Source organism: Guillardia theta (genome assembly GCF_000315625.1).
Source record: "Guillardia theta CCMP2712 unplaced genomic scaffold GUITHscaffold_27, whole genome shotgun sequence".
Classification (NCBI taxonomy): domain Eukaryota; class Cryptophyceae; order Pyrenomonadales; family Geminigeraceae; genus Guillardia; species Guillardia theta.
In genome coordinates, this window is record NW_005434647.1 from 601,890 (window position 1) to 621,811 (window position 19,922).

The 19,922-nt window shown below is 51.6% G+C and overlaps 6 protein-coding genes across 6 annotated transcripts; 3 read left to right on the top strand and 3 right to left on the bottom strand.

Annotated features, from left to right (window-relative positions):
- Positions 1 to 203: 203 nt before the first annotated feature.
- GUITHDRAFT_152188 (hypothetical protein) lies at positions 204 to 1,836 on the top strand (the record flags this gene model as incomplete). The annotated part of the gene is made up of 7 exons (XM_005834119.1): positions 204 to 235; positions 681 to 908; positions 965 to 1,081; positions 1,139 to 1,231; positions 1,281 to 1,462; positions 1,512 to 1,618; positions 1,670 to 1,836. Coding segments are annotated over exons 2-4 (320 nt in total), but the record flags the coding sequence as incomplete, so codon positions are not given.
- Positions 1,837 to 2,105: 269 nt separating this feature from the next.
- Positions 2,106 to 3,391, bottom strand: GUITHDRAFT_137783 (hypothetical protein; the record flags this gene model as incomplete). The annotated part of the gene is made up of 2 exons (XM_005834120.1): positions 2,106 to 3,023; positions 3,074 to 3,391. 2 exons carry the CDS (start codon positions 3,389 to 3,391, stop codon positions 2,106 to 2,108), a joined length of 1,236 nt encoding a protein of 411 aa, XP_005834177.1.
- Positions 3,392 to 4,797: 1,406 nt separating this feature from the next.
- GUITHDRAFT_107109 (hypothetical protein) lies at positions 4,798 to 6,960 on the top strand (the record flags this gene model as incomplete). The annotated part of the gene is made up of 13 exons (XM_005834121.1): positions 4,798 to 4,964; positions 5,023 to 5,129; positions 5,174 to 5,219; positions 5,270 to 5,349; positions 5,393 to 5,437; positions 5,490 to 5,544; positions 5,599 to 5,687; positions 5,734 to 5,774; positions 5,836 to 5,925; positions 5,969 to 6,064; positions 6,112 to 6,548; positions 6,721 to 6,754; positions 6,799 to 6,960. 13 exons carry the CDS (start codon positions 4,798 to 4,800, stop codon positions 6,958 to 6,960), a joined length of 1,449 nt encoding a protein of 482 aa, XP_005834178.1.
- Positions 6,961 to 6,979: 19 nt separating this feature from the next.
- Positions 6,980 to 9,166, bottom strand: GUITHDRAFT_162801 (hypothetical protein). Its single transcript, XM_005834122.1, has 12 exons — positions 8,732 to 9,166; positions 8,459 to 8,550; positions 8,310 to 8,409; positions 8,177 to 8,281; positions 7,942 to 8,115; positions 7,757 to 7,896; positions 7,637 to 7,700; positions 7,555 to 7,590; positions 7,446 to 7,502; positions 7,326 to 7,373; positions 7,215 to 7,250; positions 6,980 to 7,161 (listed from the first exon to the last, which is right to left on the bottom strand). The coding sequence occupies exons 1-12, from the start codon at positions 9,149 to 9,151 to the stop codon at positions 7,105 to 7,107; spliced, it is 1,329 nt and encodes a 442-aa protein (XP_005834179.1). The 5' UTR covers positions 9,152 to 9,166; the 3' UTR covers positions 6,980 to 7,104.
- Positions 9,167 to 10,865: 1,699 nt separating this feature from the next.
- Positions 10,866 to 17,720, bottom strand: GUITHDRAFT_137786 (hypothetical protein; the record flags this gene model as incomplete). Its single annotated transcript, XM_005834123.1, has 8 exons — positions 10,866 to 10,953; positions 11,353 to 12,119; positions 12,672 to 12,872; positions 13,080 to 13,253; positions 14,262 to 14,314; positions 14,648 to 16,226; positions 16,617 to 17,093; positions 17,277 to 17,720. 8 exons carry the CDS (start codon positions 17,718 to 17,720, stop codon positions 10,866 to 10,868), a joined length of 3,783 nt encoding a protein of 1,260 aa, XP_005834180.1.
- A 1,618-nt stretch (positions 17,721 to 19,338) lies between these two features.
- Positions 19,339 to 19,895, top strand: GUITHDRAFT_107112 (hypothetical protein; the record flags this gene model as incomplete). The annotated part of the gene is made up of 4 exons (XM_005834124.1): positions 19,339 to 19,440; positions 19,684 to 19,731; positions 19,788 to 19,827; positions 19,873 to 19,895. 4 exons carry the CDS (start codon positions 19,339 to 19,341, stop codon positions 19,893 to 19,895), a joined length of 213 nt encoding a protein of 70 aa, XP_005834181.1.
- Positions 19,896 to 19,922: the final 27 nt, after the last annotated feature.

Sequence of the window (19,922 nt, forward strand, 5' to 3'; positions counted from 1 at the left end):
GATCTGGCCCCGGGGGGTGGGGTTAGTCATTTCTAGCCGGTGCCTCCTTGTACAGCCGACGGGCGTGAGGAGGGGTGGGGTAATCAATGCGGCCTGGGGGGTTTTAGGAGGCTCGGAGCCTGTTTGAACGCTTTGCTGAGTCGGACCAGGGGGTGGGGGTAGTGAATGGAACGGCCCACTCGGAGGGGTCCGGGAAGGAAGGCAACCCCTGGCTGGGTGAGACCACAAGATGTCGGTGAGAAAAGCTGCTGCCCAGCGTGAGATAGCGATGAGATGAGAGTGAGGCTCGGAGAGAGCGATGAGATGAGAGTGAGAGAGCGATGAGATGAGAGTGAGAGAATGCAAGTTGAAGGTGAAGCTGAAAACAGCTTTGAAACAACATTTCTTGCATGGCTGCAGTGGTTGGAAGGGATGATAATCGTGCTTTAGTACTTTCAGTATTGACTCACATAGAGATATTTGGTAGGAGTGAAAGCACGCTGCATGCTGATCGACAGGTTGACATGATTTATTCGATGACGAAGTTTCGTTCTGGGAATTCATTGATACATGCACCATTCTTCATGATATTGGAAACTGTAATTCTATAACAATACACCTCCCTAGAATTGTTTTTCGTTGTTATAATGATGTCTTTCTTGAGAACAAGAGTGGCTTGAAAGTGAATTTTCTCTTCTCAGGTCCAATCTGAATGATGGGAATGGAAAATGAGTCAAGGACCTGAAAGCTTTGCTGGAAAAGAAGACATGCATGTCGATTATAATCCTCGCATTGTTGAAGAGCTGTTCAGAAAGACAGGAATACTATTCAAGCTAACCACCACTCGTAAAGGGATCATCCTTACCGTGCGACAAGTGAAGGGGCACGATGACATGTACTCTCCATCTCAGAAGATCAGTATGAATGATGTATGCTTCTGATGCGTTGAGAGTTGGTGACTTTGTCGGCTGAAATGCGTTTGCAGGTGCTGTATAAGATTCACGATCAGGACGTCTGCTCTTTGACGCATTCACGCCTTGGAGAACTGTTGGACCCCTCAAAGCACGACTCTATCAGGCTCAAGTTCATCAGCACCATTCAGGTACAAAATTGTTCGTGCGCCGAACAAGCATCTGATGCTTATTTGCTTTCACCCCAGAAAAACTACGATGTTTTTGTCATCCTGGGCTCGACTTTTGATCTCCAGGAGCATCAACTTGAAATTTCTTGCAGCGACTCAACAACAAGAGATGTACGTCTTGTTGAGAGCCAGCAACGAGAGTTCACCCTGCTTGCACCAGGAAAACAACCGCCTTGTCTCCATACCCGAGGGGAAAATTCGCGGTTATAACCATAGTGGGATGGACTTTACCTCTGTGGTCAGCAAAAGACCTTCGTCGAGGTCCAACTCCTCCTCATCTATGTCGCCAACGTCCTTGTACCAAGAGAATAGGAAACTGTCGAAAAACCTTCGGAACATGATGTAAGATGTACTAGCATGTCGTTGCAGTACTGAAGATGTTACGATTCAGGTTGTTGTACAAACTGACTATGGAAGAAACATACGAAGCCAGGAGAAATGAAGAAGAGGCTCGGTCACGAGCCCGTCTGCTTGAGAAGAGGGTTCGAGCGAGTGAAGGTGAGAACATAACCAGTCAGTGCGTGCACAAGTGACAGATCCTTTCCTCAGCGAGACTGGCTACAGTGAAGGGGGAACTTGAAAATCTACACTCACGCAGATCGCAGCAAAGTTCTCCTCGTCTATGTTCGAATGACTTTGAAGGACAAGCTTATTTCAGCCCCGAAAACTCCTTGGTTCCGCGTCTTGAAGTCATGACAGCATTGGACATCGAATCGAAAATCTTGGGGCTTGACATGAATGCAAGGAAAGAGATATTTGCCAATCGCCTAAAGGATCGAATAGAGAAAGGATCAGCCATGTTCTTGTCAAAACAGAACAGTTTCAACATGCAAGAAATGAAGATTGCGGTTGGATTTCTCGACGAGGTTCTACCGTACGATGATATATGCAAATGAATTTCGTTTGCTCGACAACTAGTCTACAGGAATATGACACATCAACAAAACAATCTCTCAACACTCTCGTTGCATCGATCGATTTGGTACTAGGTCGGTGAACGAGGACTCAACTCATTTGTCCACGGCGAAAGCTCCTGCTCCTTTGCTTTCGAGCCCGTCTCCTTAGCTCCTCCCTTCTTTGCCAAAGTCGGTGTCTTTGAAAAGCTCGTAGCCTCTACTCTTGCATCCAACTCTGCCGGATAAGACAGTAAAGAAGGAGTTCTCAGTTGAAAGGATCCTTCTTCTGCCGCACTTCTCTCTTCGCTGCTGCTTAGAGCAGTGCTACCATGGAGGATGCCGCTGTTAGCAGCCTTCTGAAAGGCATCGATCTGATCCTTAAGTGCTACTCCCTTTTCCTCGCGATGTGAACCTAACCCTTGTGCTCGGCCGTTCCCAACATTCCCCATAACGTTCTTATACACCGAGGTCCTGACGTTCCTGTGGCGGACTCGCAGCAGTACGGGAGAGGGAGGAAACCTGGGGATGACAAAGAGCTCGTCCATTGAGGGAGTGGATGACCTGGCTGCCTCGCTCACCCACTCGGTTGAGTCCCTGGCGTCCTGATGCCTCTTCCCCTGGAACTGGATGAAAGCTACGGGTGTTTTCCTTATGAGCCCCATTGGGTAGTCGGACTCAGCGTCTCTCAGGCTCGTCTTGGAATCTGATCTCTTGCTCGCTTGCTGGGCTGCGTTCGTCTCCTTGTCCTTGCTGTACCCGGCAGCCTTCTTTGCTGTGGAATTGCCACCTGCTCCTGCCCTCTGCTGCCTCAGAGGACGTGAAGGTCGCTGAGGAGAAGCGTTGTCTCCGTGCTTCTCCTTGTCAGGAAGAGCCTTGCCGTGTCTGCGCGCTGCGAATCCTACTGTGCTCGCCCCGATGACTGCTCCTGAGTCCGCTAGGGCGCTCATCCATTTCTCCCGCACTTCATGGCATCGCGCTTCAAACTGAAAAGGTCTCGAGCGGGACACCTAACAAAACCGCATCGTCATGCTACAGACGGGAGGGGGCGTTCAATCACCTCTCTGGCATGCAGGAAGTCCATGCTCAAGTACAAGTCGTCCATCGCAGTGATCTTCATGTTCGGAAGGTACAACTCGTGGAATTCTGTCCCATCGAACAACCGGAAATACCCGAGGTTGTCTATCTGACAGCAGCACGGAACGCCTGTCTCTATGATCTTCAAGAAACCATAGAATCTGCATTGGTCTTCATCGTTGAGGAAGAAGGCTGCCAAAGAGCTTCGTTCATCCGTTCTCTGATCTAAAGATGCAGAAGACTCTTGATTGTTTTGATGGACTCGCTGTCTTGTTGGGGACGCCGAAGACTTGATCTCCATCGAAAAAAGATAGCTTCTCCTTGCTGCCTTGCAAGGTTTCTTAAGGATCCAAGTGTTGAAGGTGACCTTTTGTCATCCCAAGCGCCATCCCATCCCCGGAGAGTCTTCACAAACTGACGTTTGTCGATGGAATGACTTCCCCTCTTCTAGCCTAATTTCTCGTCCTCACCTTATGTTCTCATCTTCTTCTCTTCTCTTCCTCTCCTCTCCTCCTCTCCCTCCCTCTCCTCTCCTCTCCTCTCCTCTCGTCCTTGACTCTCTCCTCCCACAGTCCACCATGGACCAACCACCTTCACTTTTCACTAGAAGGCCCCTGGTCCTATGCGACCCCTTACGGTGCCGGGCCGCTGCCATGAGACGAGTGAAAGGTGCCGGGCCGCAGTCCCGACCTGTCCGGGCCCGGCCGGGCGCCCTCCGGCCGTGTGGGGCGTGTGCACTAAAAATATATTGACTACAGGCACTGTAGTCAAGATAACATTTCGGATTTGGTTAAAAAAAGAGTCACGTCTCTCGAGTGCACTTATGGGGACGTGACCGCGGCCCTACGGGCCTGAGGGGGTGGGGTACCTGGGGTGTCAATCTAAGATAGAGGCCAAAAAGGGTCCTAAGGAGAGGTGGGAGGGGTCATGGAGGCCGTGGAACATTTTGGTGGGGTGCTTGAAAGTCAACGAGGGGGTGGGGGTACCACGTAATTGTGTACCGGAGTACCAATTCGGCTCGTAAGCCAACGTCAAAACAGAGTAGGGTAGGGGTAGGGATAGTACCCCGTCCAAATATCCATTTCTATTGATAAGTCTGCAGATAGAATGAGGGGTGGATGGCGTACAAAGGAGGGGTCCGAGGGTACTTCAGGTTGGGAACTGCCTGTTCGCGTTAATGACCAGGAGGTGTGGGTGGGTGGTCGATAAGAGGGGGTAGGGGTAGAACTTAGATATGGTAATGGTATCACAGGGGGGTGGAAAAGGGTACACTTCGGGGTATGAAGTGAGATCGGAGAGTAGGTAGGGGTACGTAATCGTCAGGGGTAGGGGTGCTGTTCGCATTCAATATTTTTGTTATAATTGCACAATGTTGTGAGGCTACATGGGGAGTGAGCGTGAGGAAACATGAAGGACAGCATGAAGGAGGCAAAGGGGAGGAAAGGAGAGACGAGCAGGAGAGGAGGGAGGATGCGGGGAGACTGTTGAAGCGAGTAGACGACATGGCAAGGCGAGGTAGGATAGAGAAGCTTGAGGAGCATGTGGAAGATGGTGAAGGTGTGAACGATCGGGGATCGCAAGCGATTTGGTCTAAGCGGTGTAGGGGTGGAGCGAATCCGAGGGGACGACTAGGAGGGAATAATGTATGACCGGCAGAATGCTTTTGAGAAAGTTGCGATGATGATCCCCTGCTCCTGCGTGGCATTGATGCCCGGCTTACCTCGAAGCCCCAACGAGAAAAGACGTAACTTGAACGAGGCACAGCAGTGGGATCGTGGGATTCTTTATGACACCGAAAAGATTCATTTGAACATACTGATCTGGCTGTTCTGTAGTTTCATGGCGAATGCCGGAGATGTCTCCAACAACTGCCTGTGATTTGCGCCATCCTTCCACCTCCCTCAAGCATGATGAGCGTGCTCGAGCGAGCAGCGATGGGCGAGCTTCTTGTCTTTCTCAGATTAAGGAGGCTAAAAGTCAAAATGTTTTGTATTCCGATGAAGAAGTGATTGAAGAGGATAGATTTCATTTGCCTGAAGGTAACGTGCGGGGTGTGCCAGCGAAACATGACGTGAAGACCCAGGAGACGTGTGTCTTCTCTGTGACGAACAGAGGACTTGCCCCAAAAGGTGCTTGTTTTGTGCTCTATCCCATGTCAACGTGCTCAAGATTCTGTTAGGTATGAGGTTGTAGCTCCGCTAGGCAAGGGCGTTTATAGCAACGTGTACAAATGCAAAGTTGAGGATACCAACACGACAGGTAGAGGAGCAGGATGAATAAGTTGCCTCTGATGGTGTAACAGCTGCATTGAAAATATCAAGATCCGGAAAATCGTACGTTACGGCAGGTTAGTCTTTATTCCTGTTGCGCATGTCCTGATTGTTGACAACGGATGACAGCGAAACGAGAGCTACAAATCTTGAAGATATTGCGGGGTCAAAATGGTATTGTGAAGTAAGTGCGAAGTCCTGGGTGAGTTTTGGTTGATTGTGTCTGCATTGTCTGCAGGTATCAAGACGCCTTCGAGTATCTCGGCCATGTCTGCATCGTGATGGACTTGCACGGGATCACTCTCAAGACGTACTTGAAGGAACGAGGTACCACTCAGCCTGTCGCAGGGAGTTTGTCACGGGATTGGTGTAGGACCAGTGCCAGATGCAGACCTGTTGGATATCGCTTCTCAGGTGTGTAACGTCGAGAGGAGGAGGAAGGGCGGCAAGGTCCTGAGGAGAGCCTGTCTGTTAGTTGTTTGGTGCGGTGTCTTTCATGCACTTGCGCAATGTCATACACACGGACATCAAACCCGACAATATCGTCCTCGTGCATGACCCCTCGGTAAGGCAGGGCCTCGTCTCGTCCTCGAGTGACCTGGTCCTAGAAGGCGGCTGAAGGAGACAGGCTACGGATCAAGCTCATCGACTTTGCCTCTGCCATCGTCGACAACCAGTGGCATCCTCCTCTAGCGGGGACTCCTGTACTCCCCCTGCTGCCGGGCATGCTGTCCTCTGACTTGGAGTGCAGGAGTACCGCGCTCCTGAGTGCGACTTGCATGCGGGTTGGTCGTTCCCCATGGACGTCTGGTCAGTCGGCTGCGTGCTGTATGAGCTGAGGAGCAAGAAGAAGCTCTACAAGGCCTGCGTGCCGTGCAACATTCGGTTCAGGATGATCGAGATCATCACAGGGAAACAGATCCCAGAGCATGTGCTGCGTGCGGCGTACAAGAGGAGGAAGAGGCATGCTGACGAGACGCTGCTGCGAGGCGAGCAGGGAGACGTCTGCCTGGCTCCACTGAGCGAAGAGGATGGCCAAGACGCCCGCGCTCGCGCTGACGTCATCCTGTCTGTTCTCTCCGACTCTCAGGACTTCAAAGACCTCTTCCTCCGCTGCATCGAACCCGATCCTCTCCAGCGCATGAAAGCTGCTGCATTCAGGGAGCACGCGTTCTTCGAACCCCTTGGGTGGGCTTGAGTTTCCGCTCATCATCTCTTCCTCTCTTTTGTTTTCCTCTCCTCTACCGCTTCCCCCTCCTCTCCTCCTCATTTTGCTCTGCTGCCTTGCTTGTTTTCAAACTTCTTCTCTCCCTCCCTTCATCGATCATTTCGTTTCTGCGCCCCTGACTCCCTCGCTCAGACTCGCACCCGACCCAGAGGAGGCTTGTCGCCAGGTTGTCGCGTGCTGGAGCTCAACTTGCCGGCTGACGTCATGCAGGACGACGAGGACTGTCCAGCAGAAGGCTCGGGCCCTTCAACAGCTCTGGGGCAACTCGATGGTATCTTTGACGCGGCCAAGCAGTACGTGGCGGAGGTGCTGGACGTGACGCAAGTGCAGCAAGCTGTGAAGAATCTCAGGAGCATGACGAGATGGTTGTAAACTAGAAGACGATGAACTTCGTCGGGATGTTTCTTTACTGTTAGATAGAAAACGTGAATCGCGCTGGTCGTCCTCTACGTTCTCTCGGTCTCTTGAGTTACATGTACAAGTTCATCAGAGGCCTTAGGGCGCCCTTCTCCTCCTTCAGTAGCTGCTCGAAGAAGCTGGTTGCAGCTGATTCTGCTCAGATCCCACGTAGCCCTGCAGGTGGACCGTCAGCTCTCCGTCTCTCCCTCGTGAGCTAAGGTCGCAACCTGGCGAAGCTCTTGACCGGACGTGAGCGACGAGAGCTGGAGAGCAGCGATGTCAGTGAGCGAAAGGGAAGATAGAACGAAGAAACGAAAGAAAAGAGGACCAGCGTTTACCTTCTCCTTTGAAGGATTCAAGAACTTCATCCACGCCTTGTCCGTCCACTGAGACCATGTCAGCGAGGACCAACTCGAGGGGAAGGAGGTAAGAAGTCGTGGAAAGGAGTTTCGCCTCACCTGTGAGCGAGGCCAGTTGTGCGCGTACACCCCATGGTCATCAGCCAAGGCAGAGAGCTGCAGCAATTCTTGTCATCCCAATAATCTTCCTCATCCTCCTCCAAATCACCTTGGCCGACTTCTCAGCAAGGCCGAGATTCCTATGCTGTGAGGAGTCAACAGGGGAGACTGACACTAGAGAAGGAGCTTACTCTGTCGTGCTCGCGGATCAAGTCCAAGACTTTCCTTCCCGGCCTGACCCGAGGGTCTTCCCACCTACAGACAGCCTAGTTCAACAACCCTCAAGCTAATGGATCTCGCACGACTCGTACGTTGATTCTCCAGTCTTCGGGTTAAGGTAGTAGAGCTTTCCATGCTGTCTCACAGTCAGGAATCCGTCACAACCAGCCTTTAGATGCTCTACCTCGATCTTGTATGCCTGCCACGGAGACGGCATGCCCTCGACGTGAACCTATGCAAAGTTAGCAGCCGTGAGGGTGAACATCAGCTCCTCTACCAGCGAGCCTTTGGGATTGATCCACGTGCTCTTCCTGTTCGCCTTGTTGTAGTAGTAGACGTACTTGGTTCTGCGATCAAGATACGCACTCCAACCAGGAGGAAGCCCCTCAACGGAAACACGGGGGTTGACATCCTTCATCCTTTCGTACTTGGTTGTTCGCTTTGCGAGGTTCTGTGACGGCGAGAAAAACATTTCTGAGTCATCACCTCGCAGCAGCATTAATCGCTCTGACCTGGCGAACAACAACAGTCGTTGACTTGCTATGCTTGCTGGCCTCCTCCGCATCCGAAGCAGCTCGCGATGCCATGTCAATCATTTTGGCAGTTCGCTCGTTTTGCTGCAGTTGGACAGTCAGTATTGCTCACTTTCAGACACTGATCTGAGATTGCCTTCTTAAAGGAGTCCTCAACCTCGGACCTCTGCCTCCTGCTCTCTTCAAGCATCCTCTCGTTCTCCTTGTGCAGACTGTGAAGATATTTCAGCTGAGGGGCGAAAGGGACTGTCAACCCTTTACCTGTCCATGGCTTCCTTCTCCTTTGACGCATGGTCCTCAAGAGCTTTCACGGGGTCCATGATCTTCTTGACATCCTGTGCCAGGCTCTTGACCTGCAAGCACGCGCATGTCAGGGCCAAGTTGATGACCAAGAGGCAGAATCCAATGTTGCCTGCTTTGAGAGAGAAAGATAGCGAGGAAGGGAGAGAAAGGAGGGAGGAAGGGATAGATAGGGAGGGAGGGAGGGAGACCAGGGGATAACGCGGCTGAGCAAGATCAAGAGATTTGGATCACCTCGTCAGAGAGTTGGTTGATTTTCACCCTCTTGGACTGAGTGGGAAGAGAGTCGAAGTACTTGTTGAGGTCATCTTGCGCGGCTTTGGCTGACATCTCCTCCTCAGGGGGGGTCGGATGCAACCTCTTCTTGATCGCCAACGACTGCTTCTTGAAGTAGCTGTCGAGAGATGCCCTGGAAGCTTTTGCTGTCACCTTCCTCACTTCATTGGTACTCTCCTTCTTCACTCTCTCAGCCTCCGTATGGAAGTAGCTCTGCAAGTCCTTGGAAGCTTCCTCAGAAGAGAAGCCCTTCAGCTCATCTCTCCTGCTCGGCCCTCTCATGACAGCCACAATTGTCATCATAGCAAGCGCGAGCATGATCGTCGCTGCCGCAGTCGCCGCCATCCCTGCGCTTCGTCGACCCAACAGGGCCGCCATCCCACCACGCCTCTTCGCTTCCTGACCCCTACCCCTACCCCTCCCCCATCAGAAATTGATGCATTGACCCCTCTATTTCTATGGATTTTCACCTCAAATCGGGAGTCTACCATACCCCTCGTAATAACCCCTACCCCCCCCCCCCCCCCCCCCCCCCCCTAGCATTTGAGTAGTACGTCAAAGGTTACTCAAGTTCTAGCTGTGAGACTATAGTCGGTGTCGCCGATAATCAAAGTTCGATGCTGAGATGTCATTCCACAGCATGATCTAGCCGAGGAAATTCTGGAGATCTGCCAGAAATTCGAAAATTTTCCTTCGAGATTCGTTCAGATCAGTGCAGTTCTCGCATGCAACGCGGGTATTGAACATTATTTCTATGGAAGAACCTTACAGATTGTTGACAAGCTTTCACATCTGCAGTGATAAAAGTTCTGATGCATTCTGAAGCAGGCAGAAAAATGGTTGGGGATGTCATTGCAACTAGCTAAGGCTTGCATGGGGGTCTGATGCTTTCTCTTATGCTTTCCTTTATCTTGTCATTTGTCTCTCGATGTAGAGGAAATGTTCTGAATGCGGAATGTTTGTTTTCTATTTCAGCACAATTGTGAAGCTCAATCTAACGATCCTTGGCTGTGCAGACTTACGAAGAAGTCATTCAAAACAAAAAAATGATGGAAATGTAACATCGTAGAAACGAAAAGACATTTCTTGAAAATCCTCTTTTCTCGGGTTTTAGAGCCGTCGTTACTTGGCGTTGAGTTTTGCTCGCAGCTCAGCATTTTCTGATTCCAATTCCTTAATTCGCATTTCCATCTCCTGAAAACTCGTCAATGATAGAAAATATCAAAAGAATATTACCTACATTCGATCATTCGTGTTGACAGTCACAGTGAGTGTACCTTTGAGCACTACCCCACCCTGCAACAGGCTGCTGGTCTTCGCTCTCCTTCTACTCCGTGGCGGCAGCCACCTGATGCTGTGTCGTGTGAGCATCAAGAAAAACAACAGAGGCGAGTACTGATGCTGGTTCCAAAGTCACAGTTGCGCTTGTTTTCCATCCGCGAGTAGGGCATCCTCCTCCACAACGGCACTGTGAGCGACTTTTCCTCCTCCTCCATGGATCGGCTTCTCACTCTCCAACAGAACAATCAGCTGTCAACTGTCAGGAGAGCTGATAGCCTTGCAGCTCGCACGCGGACTGCAACCTGACAAGCGGAGACTTGTGTTAAGGAGGTCAAGATTTCTTCTGCCCGAACCCCACGGGCTTCCCTAAAGCCAACTTCACCTACAATCAAGAATGCTGGATGTGCCCTGAGTACCGCACGTCCGGCCTCGTCAACCTCATTTTGACGCAGGAAGACGCCCTGCCTCTCCCCCCTGCCTCACTCGCTGACCATGCTTGCTCCCCTCGTCTCGACCCGCAGGACCCCTGGAAGTCTCTCGACTCCGACTCTTCCTTGAAACACTGCCAGCTCCGGGTCAGAATGAAGTTACAGTCAAGCGTCAGAGTCAAGCTTCAGTCAAGCTCTTTGGGGGATGCAGACCTCTCTGAGGGATGCGGCAAGGTGGTGATTGCTACGAGCGTTGTGAAACTGCATCGTCCACACCTTCGATGTTTTTCGCCCTTGAGACATGACAAGAGATGGGGCAAATGTACATCAGAAGCATGCGGAATACTGTTCAAGCCGAAGCGCAATTTCATATCTATTATGAATCACTGCACTAGAGCACTACCAAGAACAATGATACGCATTTTGGTCGAGCAGAGCACGTCAAAGCGGCATCTTGTCCCAGCCTTCCCCCTAACATAAACAAGCGTGAGTCGAACAACAAAGCAACCAGTCAAAGAACCTCACTAGGCAAGCCGAAAGAGCTCAAGCTTGGAGTTGCTTCCCCAAGGGATGAACCTTTCCTTGTCCTCATCGTAGACGAAGCAGAAGTAAGGGTTGCTCGCACTCAACGCACACGGGTGATCCTTCACGCAGATCCAAACTTTGAACTGATCCGTCATGAGCACTCCCAGGCCTCCCATCTTGTACTGCACCGAGCAGTTCTTGAGAGCTGGAATGATGATCTCGTCCCACGTGTAAGGGAGCGAGCAGTTCCTGTAGCTCGGGTCTTCACCCCACAGGAACGGATGCGTCGACGAGTTGAGCATCGCCATCCAGTTGGAGCATCCTCCCAGCACCTGCTTGCCGTACTTGCCGAGGCAGACGTCCGGCCCTCTCTGCAGCGACCCGATGCTGAAGGAGCTGTCGCACGAGGCCCCGGGCTCTATGGTGCACGTGCTGCTGCATCCGTCACCGTCCACTTGGTTGCCATCGTCGCACTGCTCGAAGACGTCAGGAGCGGCGAGGAAAGCCTCTGCGTTGATGTAGAGGCAGGAGGGGGACGAGCAGTACCAGCATTTAGGACTCTCGATGTTGATCTGCAGAGAGAACTTCGGCCCCTCAACGTTGGGAGGAACTTGAGAGAAGACGATTGGAACTTTCATCCCGCAGGTGGGGCTCATCTGGTAAGGAGAGGAGAAGGGGATGCTGACGCCGTTGAGGGTCACGTTCATGATGGAACCCTCGTAGAGAGAGGTCGAGTCCATGTCGACAAGAAGGTACATGGGCCCCGATGAGTTGATCGCAGGTCGGAAATCAACATCGCAAGTAGACATCGTCAAGGACTGAGAGTAGACTCCTCCCATCCCGTCAGCCATCGTTGACGTGTACGAGTAAGATGTCGTCGAAGTGCAGTTCACCGCTGTGAGCCTGCGGAACGTCCAGTCTCGGAGCCCGTTGCCGCACATGGGCTTTGACTTGCCTCCCCATGACAGCTCGAAGGGAAATGGCGAGGAGGTCCGGTTGTTGACGGTGGAGAAGTAGTTCAAGGTGAGCGAGCGACCGCGGAAGACTTGAAACTCGTTGGGCAAGACTTGAATCTCCCCCTGCGAGCTCAACTCAAGTCTGTCGCACGCGACCTGCTGCTTGTACATAGTGCAGAAGTTCTTGAGGTGCAGGAGCTCAGCTGAGCTTTGCTGGAAGGAGACGGGCAGGAGGATCTTGCCGTTGCCGTCGCTCAGCAGAGAGAGACCGTAGCTGTTCGCCATGAGCCCGACAGACACTCTGATGCGGTTGTCCTCGAAGAATGTCGCCTCCCAGATGATGTTGGGCCAGCCGAGCTGACCGCTGGTTGAGGCTGTACCTTCAAACCGAACGAGAAAGCCTCGCATGCCCGCCTCATACACTCTCTTGGTCAGCACGAGCTGAGCCGACGTGTCGGAGCCTCCGACGAACATGGTGGGTGTGGGAGGCCAGGAAGCAGACAGACCAGAGTGGAAGGAGAAGCCGTTGTAGAAGGTGATGTAGGAGTTGGAACTGATGTACGTCCGATTCCTCACGTTCTTGCCCTCCACGCAAAAGTCGAAGCCAAAGTCAGGAAGCAGCAAGCTATCGTCATCCATGTTCTGCATCCCGTCGGACAAGGAGGAAGGATAGAGCAAGCTCCAATAGCCCATGATGGTTCCAGTGACCGAGTCGTACTGGCTTGCTGTCGACGATCCGTTGAACTTCATGCTTGTAGACGAGGAGCTGTCGCCGTTCAATTCTTCGCAGACAGTTGGGAGCAAATGAGTTGGGATGACCGCCAGCTCGATCTCGCTCATACCGTTGTTGCTGTCGGAGATGCTGAACGAGGCGCACGTGGCGCCAGGAGCGACTTCGTTCTCGTACCTCTTAGTGAAGACGTCATGCGGTGACAAGTCGAAGTGACAGCAATTTTCTAGTGTGCACTCCTTCTTGCATGTCGACGAGCATCCGTCGCCGTCGACAAGGTTCCCGTCATCGCACGCCTCCAGCCCTTCTTGGATGCCATCGCCGCACACGTCGTACACGATGGGTCCATACTTGAGCAGGAACGGGCTGTAAGAAGCCACTCTCACCTTAGACACGTTGGCTCTGAACGCAGAGTTGTACATCTGAGCGTCTGGCAACCACAAGTTCATGTGGCTGCCTGATATCGAGCCATCATAGTTCCATTGGCTGCAGTCTGAGTTGGCACAGGTGTAGATTTCAAGGTCAAGCTGAGGATTGCTCCGCATATCAAGAAATGAAACCTGAAGCGACGTCAAACCAGTCGGCTCGATGTCATGTATGCATTCCTGGCCGTTGAAAGCGCTTGAATGGTGGACAACGCCAGACTCTTGATAGTATCTGTCGCATCCGCACGTGCACTCGAAGCAGGAGGACTTGTCTTGCGGCCACACCTCTTGGTCGCACTGCCAGCCTTGCTCCACCTGGCAGGTCGACGAGCAGCCGTCGCCTGAGACTGAGTTGCCATCGTCGCACTGCTCCGGAGCTGTCAAAATCCCATCACCACATTTGGGTGACTGACTACAATCGATCGAGAAGTATCCTGCGTCGCAATCGCAGATGGGGGCTCTACACGTGCCATGACCTGAGCAGCTGTTGGGGCAGGAGGGCGATGAGCTGCAGTCTGGCTCAGCAGTGATGGCGCCCGTCACCACCAGCGCGAAGTTCTGCGACCCCTGAGGCAAGTCATAGGCAGACACGTAGACGCTGTAGGTGCCTGCGGGAGCCTGCGGCAGGGTGATCTGCTCCACATTGTTGGTTCGGTCCATGTTCGAGCCCGAGCGGTTGTTGCCGTACAAGGTGTTGCCACTGCCATCGATGAGCACGAGGTCGAGATCGCTGATGAGCGCCTTGGAGGCGTAGGGAGACCCGGGGGGGTCCGTCCACACTAGAGTGACTCGGAACTGAGAGCCGCCGGAGACGGAGAAGCATTTCTTTACGACCTGACCTTGAGACAGCTGCACCCGATCGTAAGTCTTCAACACAAAGTCTGAATCCGCTCCGAACCACAAGACTGACGACAAGTCAAGCAGCCCATACCCCTGCTCCGCTGAAGGGCTTGCAGTCGACTCCTGCCATGCGACTCCAGACCTTCCTCCGTAGATATCAAGGTAGCCCCACAAGCCGTTCCTCACCATCTTAGACCCATACTGGTAAGCATGGCGCAGAGGCTTGCCGCTTTGAATGATCATAGCTTTGACTAGCGCCGAGGAAGGGTTGACACCATCCGCGTCTGAGGGAGAGCCCGTGACATGGTAGCCCTCCTCGAAGTACTGCCTCACTATGGCGGCTGCCCCGGCGGTTGCTGGAGTAGCCATGGAGGTTCCGCTCATCTCGAGGATGCAGTTGTTGTTGAGCCCGACGGAGTCAGCGCACTGGAAGCTGTTGCGGATTCCATCGGAAGAAGCGGAGAAGATGTTCTGACCAGGAGCGACGATGTCCGGCTTGTTTCTGAAATCATAGGTTGGTCCCCGCGATGAGAAGATCGACAAGTCGGTGTGCTTGTACTCTTGTCCTGAGCGAACGTTGCTGACCAGTGGTAACTTGGCCAACTGCATAGAATAGAGGCAGAAATAAGAGAAGCCTGGAGCGCAGGTCTGCTGAAACCATCTTGTTGTGAGATTGTACGCGTCCAAACCTGAGATGCCAGCGACAGGTATCGTGATCTGATCCTTCAACATTTCGTTCGGTCCTCCTGTTGCTTTCAAAACAGGCGCGGGGTATTGGATCGCAGGTTCGTACAAGATCAGCGCAGAGGCTCCCATGTTCTGAGCATTCCAGGCCATGAGCACTTCATCGCAATAGCCCATGAAAGGAGAAATAATCATGTTGCCTTTAAAGAAGCCTCGAAAGTAACCGCTCAATGGATTAGAGAAGCCTGTCAGAGTCACCGTCTTGTTGATTTCAAGTGGATTTGAGAAGATAGTATACCCTTGCTTTGAAAGCGAGAAGGAGTCATCATAAGAAGTGGTGACAGCGCTGATGATGGTGTATACAATGCTGCTGTTCTCGTACAGAGTCACTTGTGATTCTTGATTGCACGATCCTTGAGGGTAATAAGTCTTCACGTAAACAGTGTAACCGTTGACTCCATTGTCCTGCACTTTTTTACCTACCATGAACAAAGGGGTTGCTTCGTAGTCATTGTTGAAAATGAACTGCGAAGACAACGCGTCCAGTGAAGAACCAAAGGCAATAGAGCCTCCCGTCAAATACGTGCGATTCCTCGCATTTTCTCCAAAAATACAAAAATCAACTTCAGTCTTCAATTCTATGTGCATTTTCGAAGAAGAGTAATAGTGGTAGTTGTACATTTCAGAAATAGACGAGTCATACAAGATGTCCCATGAAGTAGTGGCATGAGAAATCATCGTGAAGGTTACTCCAAACCAATTGAAGGAACAATAAAACTGGTTCGATATCGATCGATCATAGTCAACGACGATCTGAATCGATCCCGACACGTCTGACGGTATCCTGTAAGTTGTACTGATTGATTGTCCACACGACTGACTGCCTGACACACTGAAGTCCATAGGAACATAGTCGCCAGCAACAGTGATTCCCCTGACATTAGTGACACTGTTGCTGCCCATCCAGTACGACAAAGGCACTTGAATCATAAGATCGACATCACCTCCAGATGTTCTGTCAACGTACATTGAGAGAGAACATGTCGTCATCGACATGTCAGAGCCGCTGACATCGCAAGTCTGGTAATCCTGAAAGTTGATGCTCGATTGAACGTTGCCTAGGCTTTCAACAGTGTGCATGTCTGACCAGCTTGTTGAGATCTCAGCATCAGATGAAGTCTGTACCGAGCAGAATGAGCTCGAGTCCGGACGAGGCAGGCACAGCAGAGTCTGAATATCCTTACACCATGGACCAGGCGGGTAGCACCCACTGTAAAAGTATTGACCGACTATTGAAGCGTTGACAGCTCTGGTGTCGGGGGTCAGCGGAGCTCCGAAGGAGGCAGGGAGGATGTCAACCAGCCTCTCGTCTGAGCCATCGGAGAGCAGCATGGAGAGGTTGAAGTAGGTACCATAACCATGCGCCACGTACGACTCACGGGAGTTCAAGCTTGATCCTACCGATAGGATGTTCTTGGCATTCCCTGGACTGCCAATCGAGAAGTGATCAGGACCGCTATTCCCAGCAGCAAACACAACCAGAAAATCATCTTTGTCGTACATGAATGAATCGGTTTCCATGCACTGACAATTGTATCCAGACGAATAGCCCCCCCATGAGTTGGAGTGAATCCTTGCTCCATTGTTGTATGCATGGGGATAGATACTCGAGCTCAGGTCCCATGGCAGGTAGTTGAGGTAAGGCTCGAAATTCGAAACATCGTCGAACACGATCTTCGCTCCTGGAGCTGATCCATTGTACTGAGTCGCAAGAGTGTTGATGGGACCAGCGGCGCCAGCAACGATACCGGACACATGCGTGCCGTGACCATGATACGAGTCATAAGACTGAGGATAGGGGGGAGGAGGAGGATAAGAGTTGTAAGACAAAATCTTACGGTGACTGGGTTGAGCAGGGCACATGCTGGCGCAACCCGAGTAAGAGTAGTAATAACAATCCTCACACACAGAGACCTGAACCTCGGGATCATAGAAAAAGCAAGAATCAAAATCAATGCCAGTGTCTGCAATTCCCACTGTTTGTCCTTTTCCGTTCAAACCGAGCTGTTCCAGCTTCGTTTTGGTTGGTTGCCACTGATAGGTTCCCTGAACGATCAAAGAAGAATACTTGTTGAAAGTGCGATACTCTGTCCTCTTTTCCATCCATTTCACCGATGCTTGATTTGCCAAAATCTCAACAACCTTGCCGACGTTTTGCGCGTTGGTTTCAATCGTCAGCATATTGCTTGTTTTCGCCCATACTTGAGCGATCTTGCCCGATCTTGTGCTGAAAGCGTTTTCCAACAATCGGAGCATATTGGTGAGAGACATTTGATCCGGATGAACTGAGATGGCTGCCTCAAGAAATACGCTCTCATCAGGTCCAGCCGGTGCTCCCTTCTCCTTGTCTTGTCCATATTTGTCTTGCTTGGTCTGAGACTTGGAGTTTCGCTGGTTTCCCTTGTGTTTCTTGTGGCTGTTGTCGAGGGTCCCTCGCTTCTCAGGGTGCTGGGGGTTGCTGTTGATGACTGTCTCGGGCTGCTTGGCTGAGAGCGATCTCATCGCCAAGGAGATATAATCCTGCAGGTCGTTGGATATCTTCATGCTCGACGGGAGGTGATAAATCGTCTCCACATGCTTCATGCTCGCAACACGAAGTTTCCTGGAAGGTTCCATAGCAACCACATACGTGTCGTATGGAATGTATTGCACAAACTTGTCTCCGCTGGTGGCCTTCAACTGAGAGAGCATGTCGGGAGGAGCGGGATGTTTCACTCGAACAAGGTAATGACTCTTGCTTGATTCCTCAAACACAATCTGTTGCTGAGCAATGGTCGAGTCTTGTCTGAATCGAGTCTTGAGCTTTGCATGTGCTCTGTCTTCTGTATGATGAAGCAGCAAAGTGTCGGGGTTGTAAATCATGAGAGGTCTTCCTGGAAGGTTCTTGGCAACCACAGAACGCCTTTCTCCATGCCGAAAACCATGTTCGAACTCTTCCTTGCTTACTCTCGCATCACAACAAGGTGCACTACTCAACAGCAACGCCATGGCTGCGAGCAGCAGCTTGTTTGCTGCCATCCCTCCCGCCATGGAATCAGTCCAGCTGCAAGGGGGCGGCCGTCAAATTCTCATCGCACCCACCCACCCCACCAAAAAATGATAGAGGTCGAGCATTTCAATGTTCCCTTCGATCTTGATTAGGTCCTCTCCTCCTAAACTTGGCTAGCACTTGCTGCACTAATACCAGACATAAAGGATTTCACGGCTTTAGCCCTTGACAAGTCTGTCTCCCGTGGTCCTTGATGGCTGCAGTACCGTACCCCCGTTCCGAACTAGTCTTACATCTTTAGAACTTGACGTGCCTGGCACATCGATTGGAGACGGACCTGGTACAAACGGATATACAGTAGTATATATGGTACTATTTACTCTGGTACAAACGGATATACAGTAGTATATATGGTACTATTTACTTACTCTGGTACCCCCGGCCGAGTTCAAAGAACAAGAGACCCGTTGGTGTCCCTGAACTGTGATACAAAATACCGGGTGGGTGGGTCGTCAATCGGGAGTCCGTAAATGTCGGTCTAGTTTTTAACTTAGTAAGCTGCTTTGTACAGTTGATGGGGACCTGGAAACAAAAACTTAGTAAATAAAAGTGTTATCATTATTAGTACCACTGCGTCAAGTTTGGCACTTTTTTGACATGTCTGGTAGTCTGGAACTTGAAATTAAAATGGTCCTGCTTCATTTCGGCTTTACAAGTGTCACCCCCCGGCCCGGTGGTGCCGATCGACCCCGGTGACCGGCGGGCCGGGCCGGCCATACCGCGGGGGGCGATAAGAGAATCATGAGACTCGTTACACTGAGTGGCCCGGCCTGATGGAGTGTATCATGAAGGAGAGCAAAGGACTGGAACCTTTTTTTTTTTTTCTTTTTTGGAAGATAACAGAGACTGGAAGGATAGGAGAAAGAGAAAAGGTTAAGAGATAGCGAGAAAGGAAGTGACTCGGAACTTCGGAAGAGAGAGAGAATGAGGAGAAAGAGAGAGAGAGAGAAGAGAAGGGAAGAGAGAGAGAGAGGGAGGAAGACAGGACCCCATGCTTAGTATATACAGATAGTAACCAGGAGTATTGTCCGCCGCCCCGAGCCTCCGATGCTTCAAGGGCCTCACTGGTCATTCCACCGTACCGGTTCCAGAACTGAGCCTGTAGTACAATTTCTCAGTTTTTGTGCTCGGCAAGGGCCTGCCAGGCTGGGCTCTACTATGATATAAGATCCATGTGATCCGTCACGGCCACCGCATGGAATCACTGTGACACTGTGACTCTGGAGTCCGGCCCGTCACGAGACACGGCCGCCCCCCGCGGGCCGGGCGGCCCGGCAGTGGGCCCGGGGCCAGCCGCGGCGCTGAGCCGCGGCCCTGCCAGGCCCAGGCTGGCCGCCGCGCCGCACTGCACCGGGACAACAGTCCTCGTACTCGGATTTGTAACTTAACTTTGAGTAAAGAGAAGGCTCAACCGTAGCGTATCCGATGATGTGACAGTTGGGCTTGTACGGTCAGTGTTCCAGTCACACTGAACTTAATACTGATGTACTGATTTAACTAAACAATTGTATCAGTGGTCTCACGGTTGTAGTAGGCTTCCTTTTTTGACTGAAAAAGAAAGGCAGATGTTGATAAAGGTTGTCAAGCATGTTCGCACAGTTGCGGGAGGCGCGAGCGATGCTAAGCTCGGGCTTCTGCTCGCCCATCACCGTCTATGACCCCGTCAGCCAAACCTCCAGCTCCTGCAAGGTCATCATGCAGATCTCTTAGTGATCTCTTCCTCGTTCTTGTCCTTGTCCTCGTCACCTGGGTTGTCCTGGACCTGCTGGAAGGTCATTTCCTTCCGCTAGCGCCTAGGTCGTCCCATCATCTCATCCGCATACTCTGAGGGTGTCTCTTGCATATCTGCCTGCCATCGACGTTTCTGTCGTACTGTCACGGCTATCGAGATTGTCACTTATGGTCATCACAAACTGACTCATATTCTTGCAGAATATTACCGAATGCTGTATCGATGCTGGGACGTCAAATGACATGGAGGTAAGGCTTAAATGTACAACATCGCAGCAATGAAGTTGCTCATGGCTTCCATCCAGTCAAGAGAGATCGCCAACAGCGAGTTCATCGGGAAACCAGGTTATGTTGCGAGCTCTTCCAGTTCATGCTCATAACGAAGAGCAGGCGACTACTTTCCGTGGGACTAAGTTTTCCCATCAAACTCTATCTGACAT

Excerpts from the sequence above, each read along its gene's own strand:
- GUITHDRAFT_162801 (XM_005834122.1), bottom strand. The coding sequence starts at position 9,151 with ATGGCGGCCCTGTTGGGTCGACGAAGCGCAGGGATGGCGGCGACTGCG. Across the intron at positions 7,897-7,941 it reads TCAATCCCAAAGGCTCGCTG|GTTCACGTCGAGGGCATGCC; the intron begins GTAGAGGAGCTG and ends AACTTTGCATAG. Across the intron at positions 7,701-7,756 it reads CCGAAGACTGGAGAATCAAC|GTGGGAAGACCCTCGGGTCA; the intron begins GTACGAGTCGTG and ends GGCTGTCTGTAG.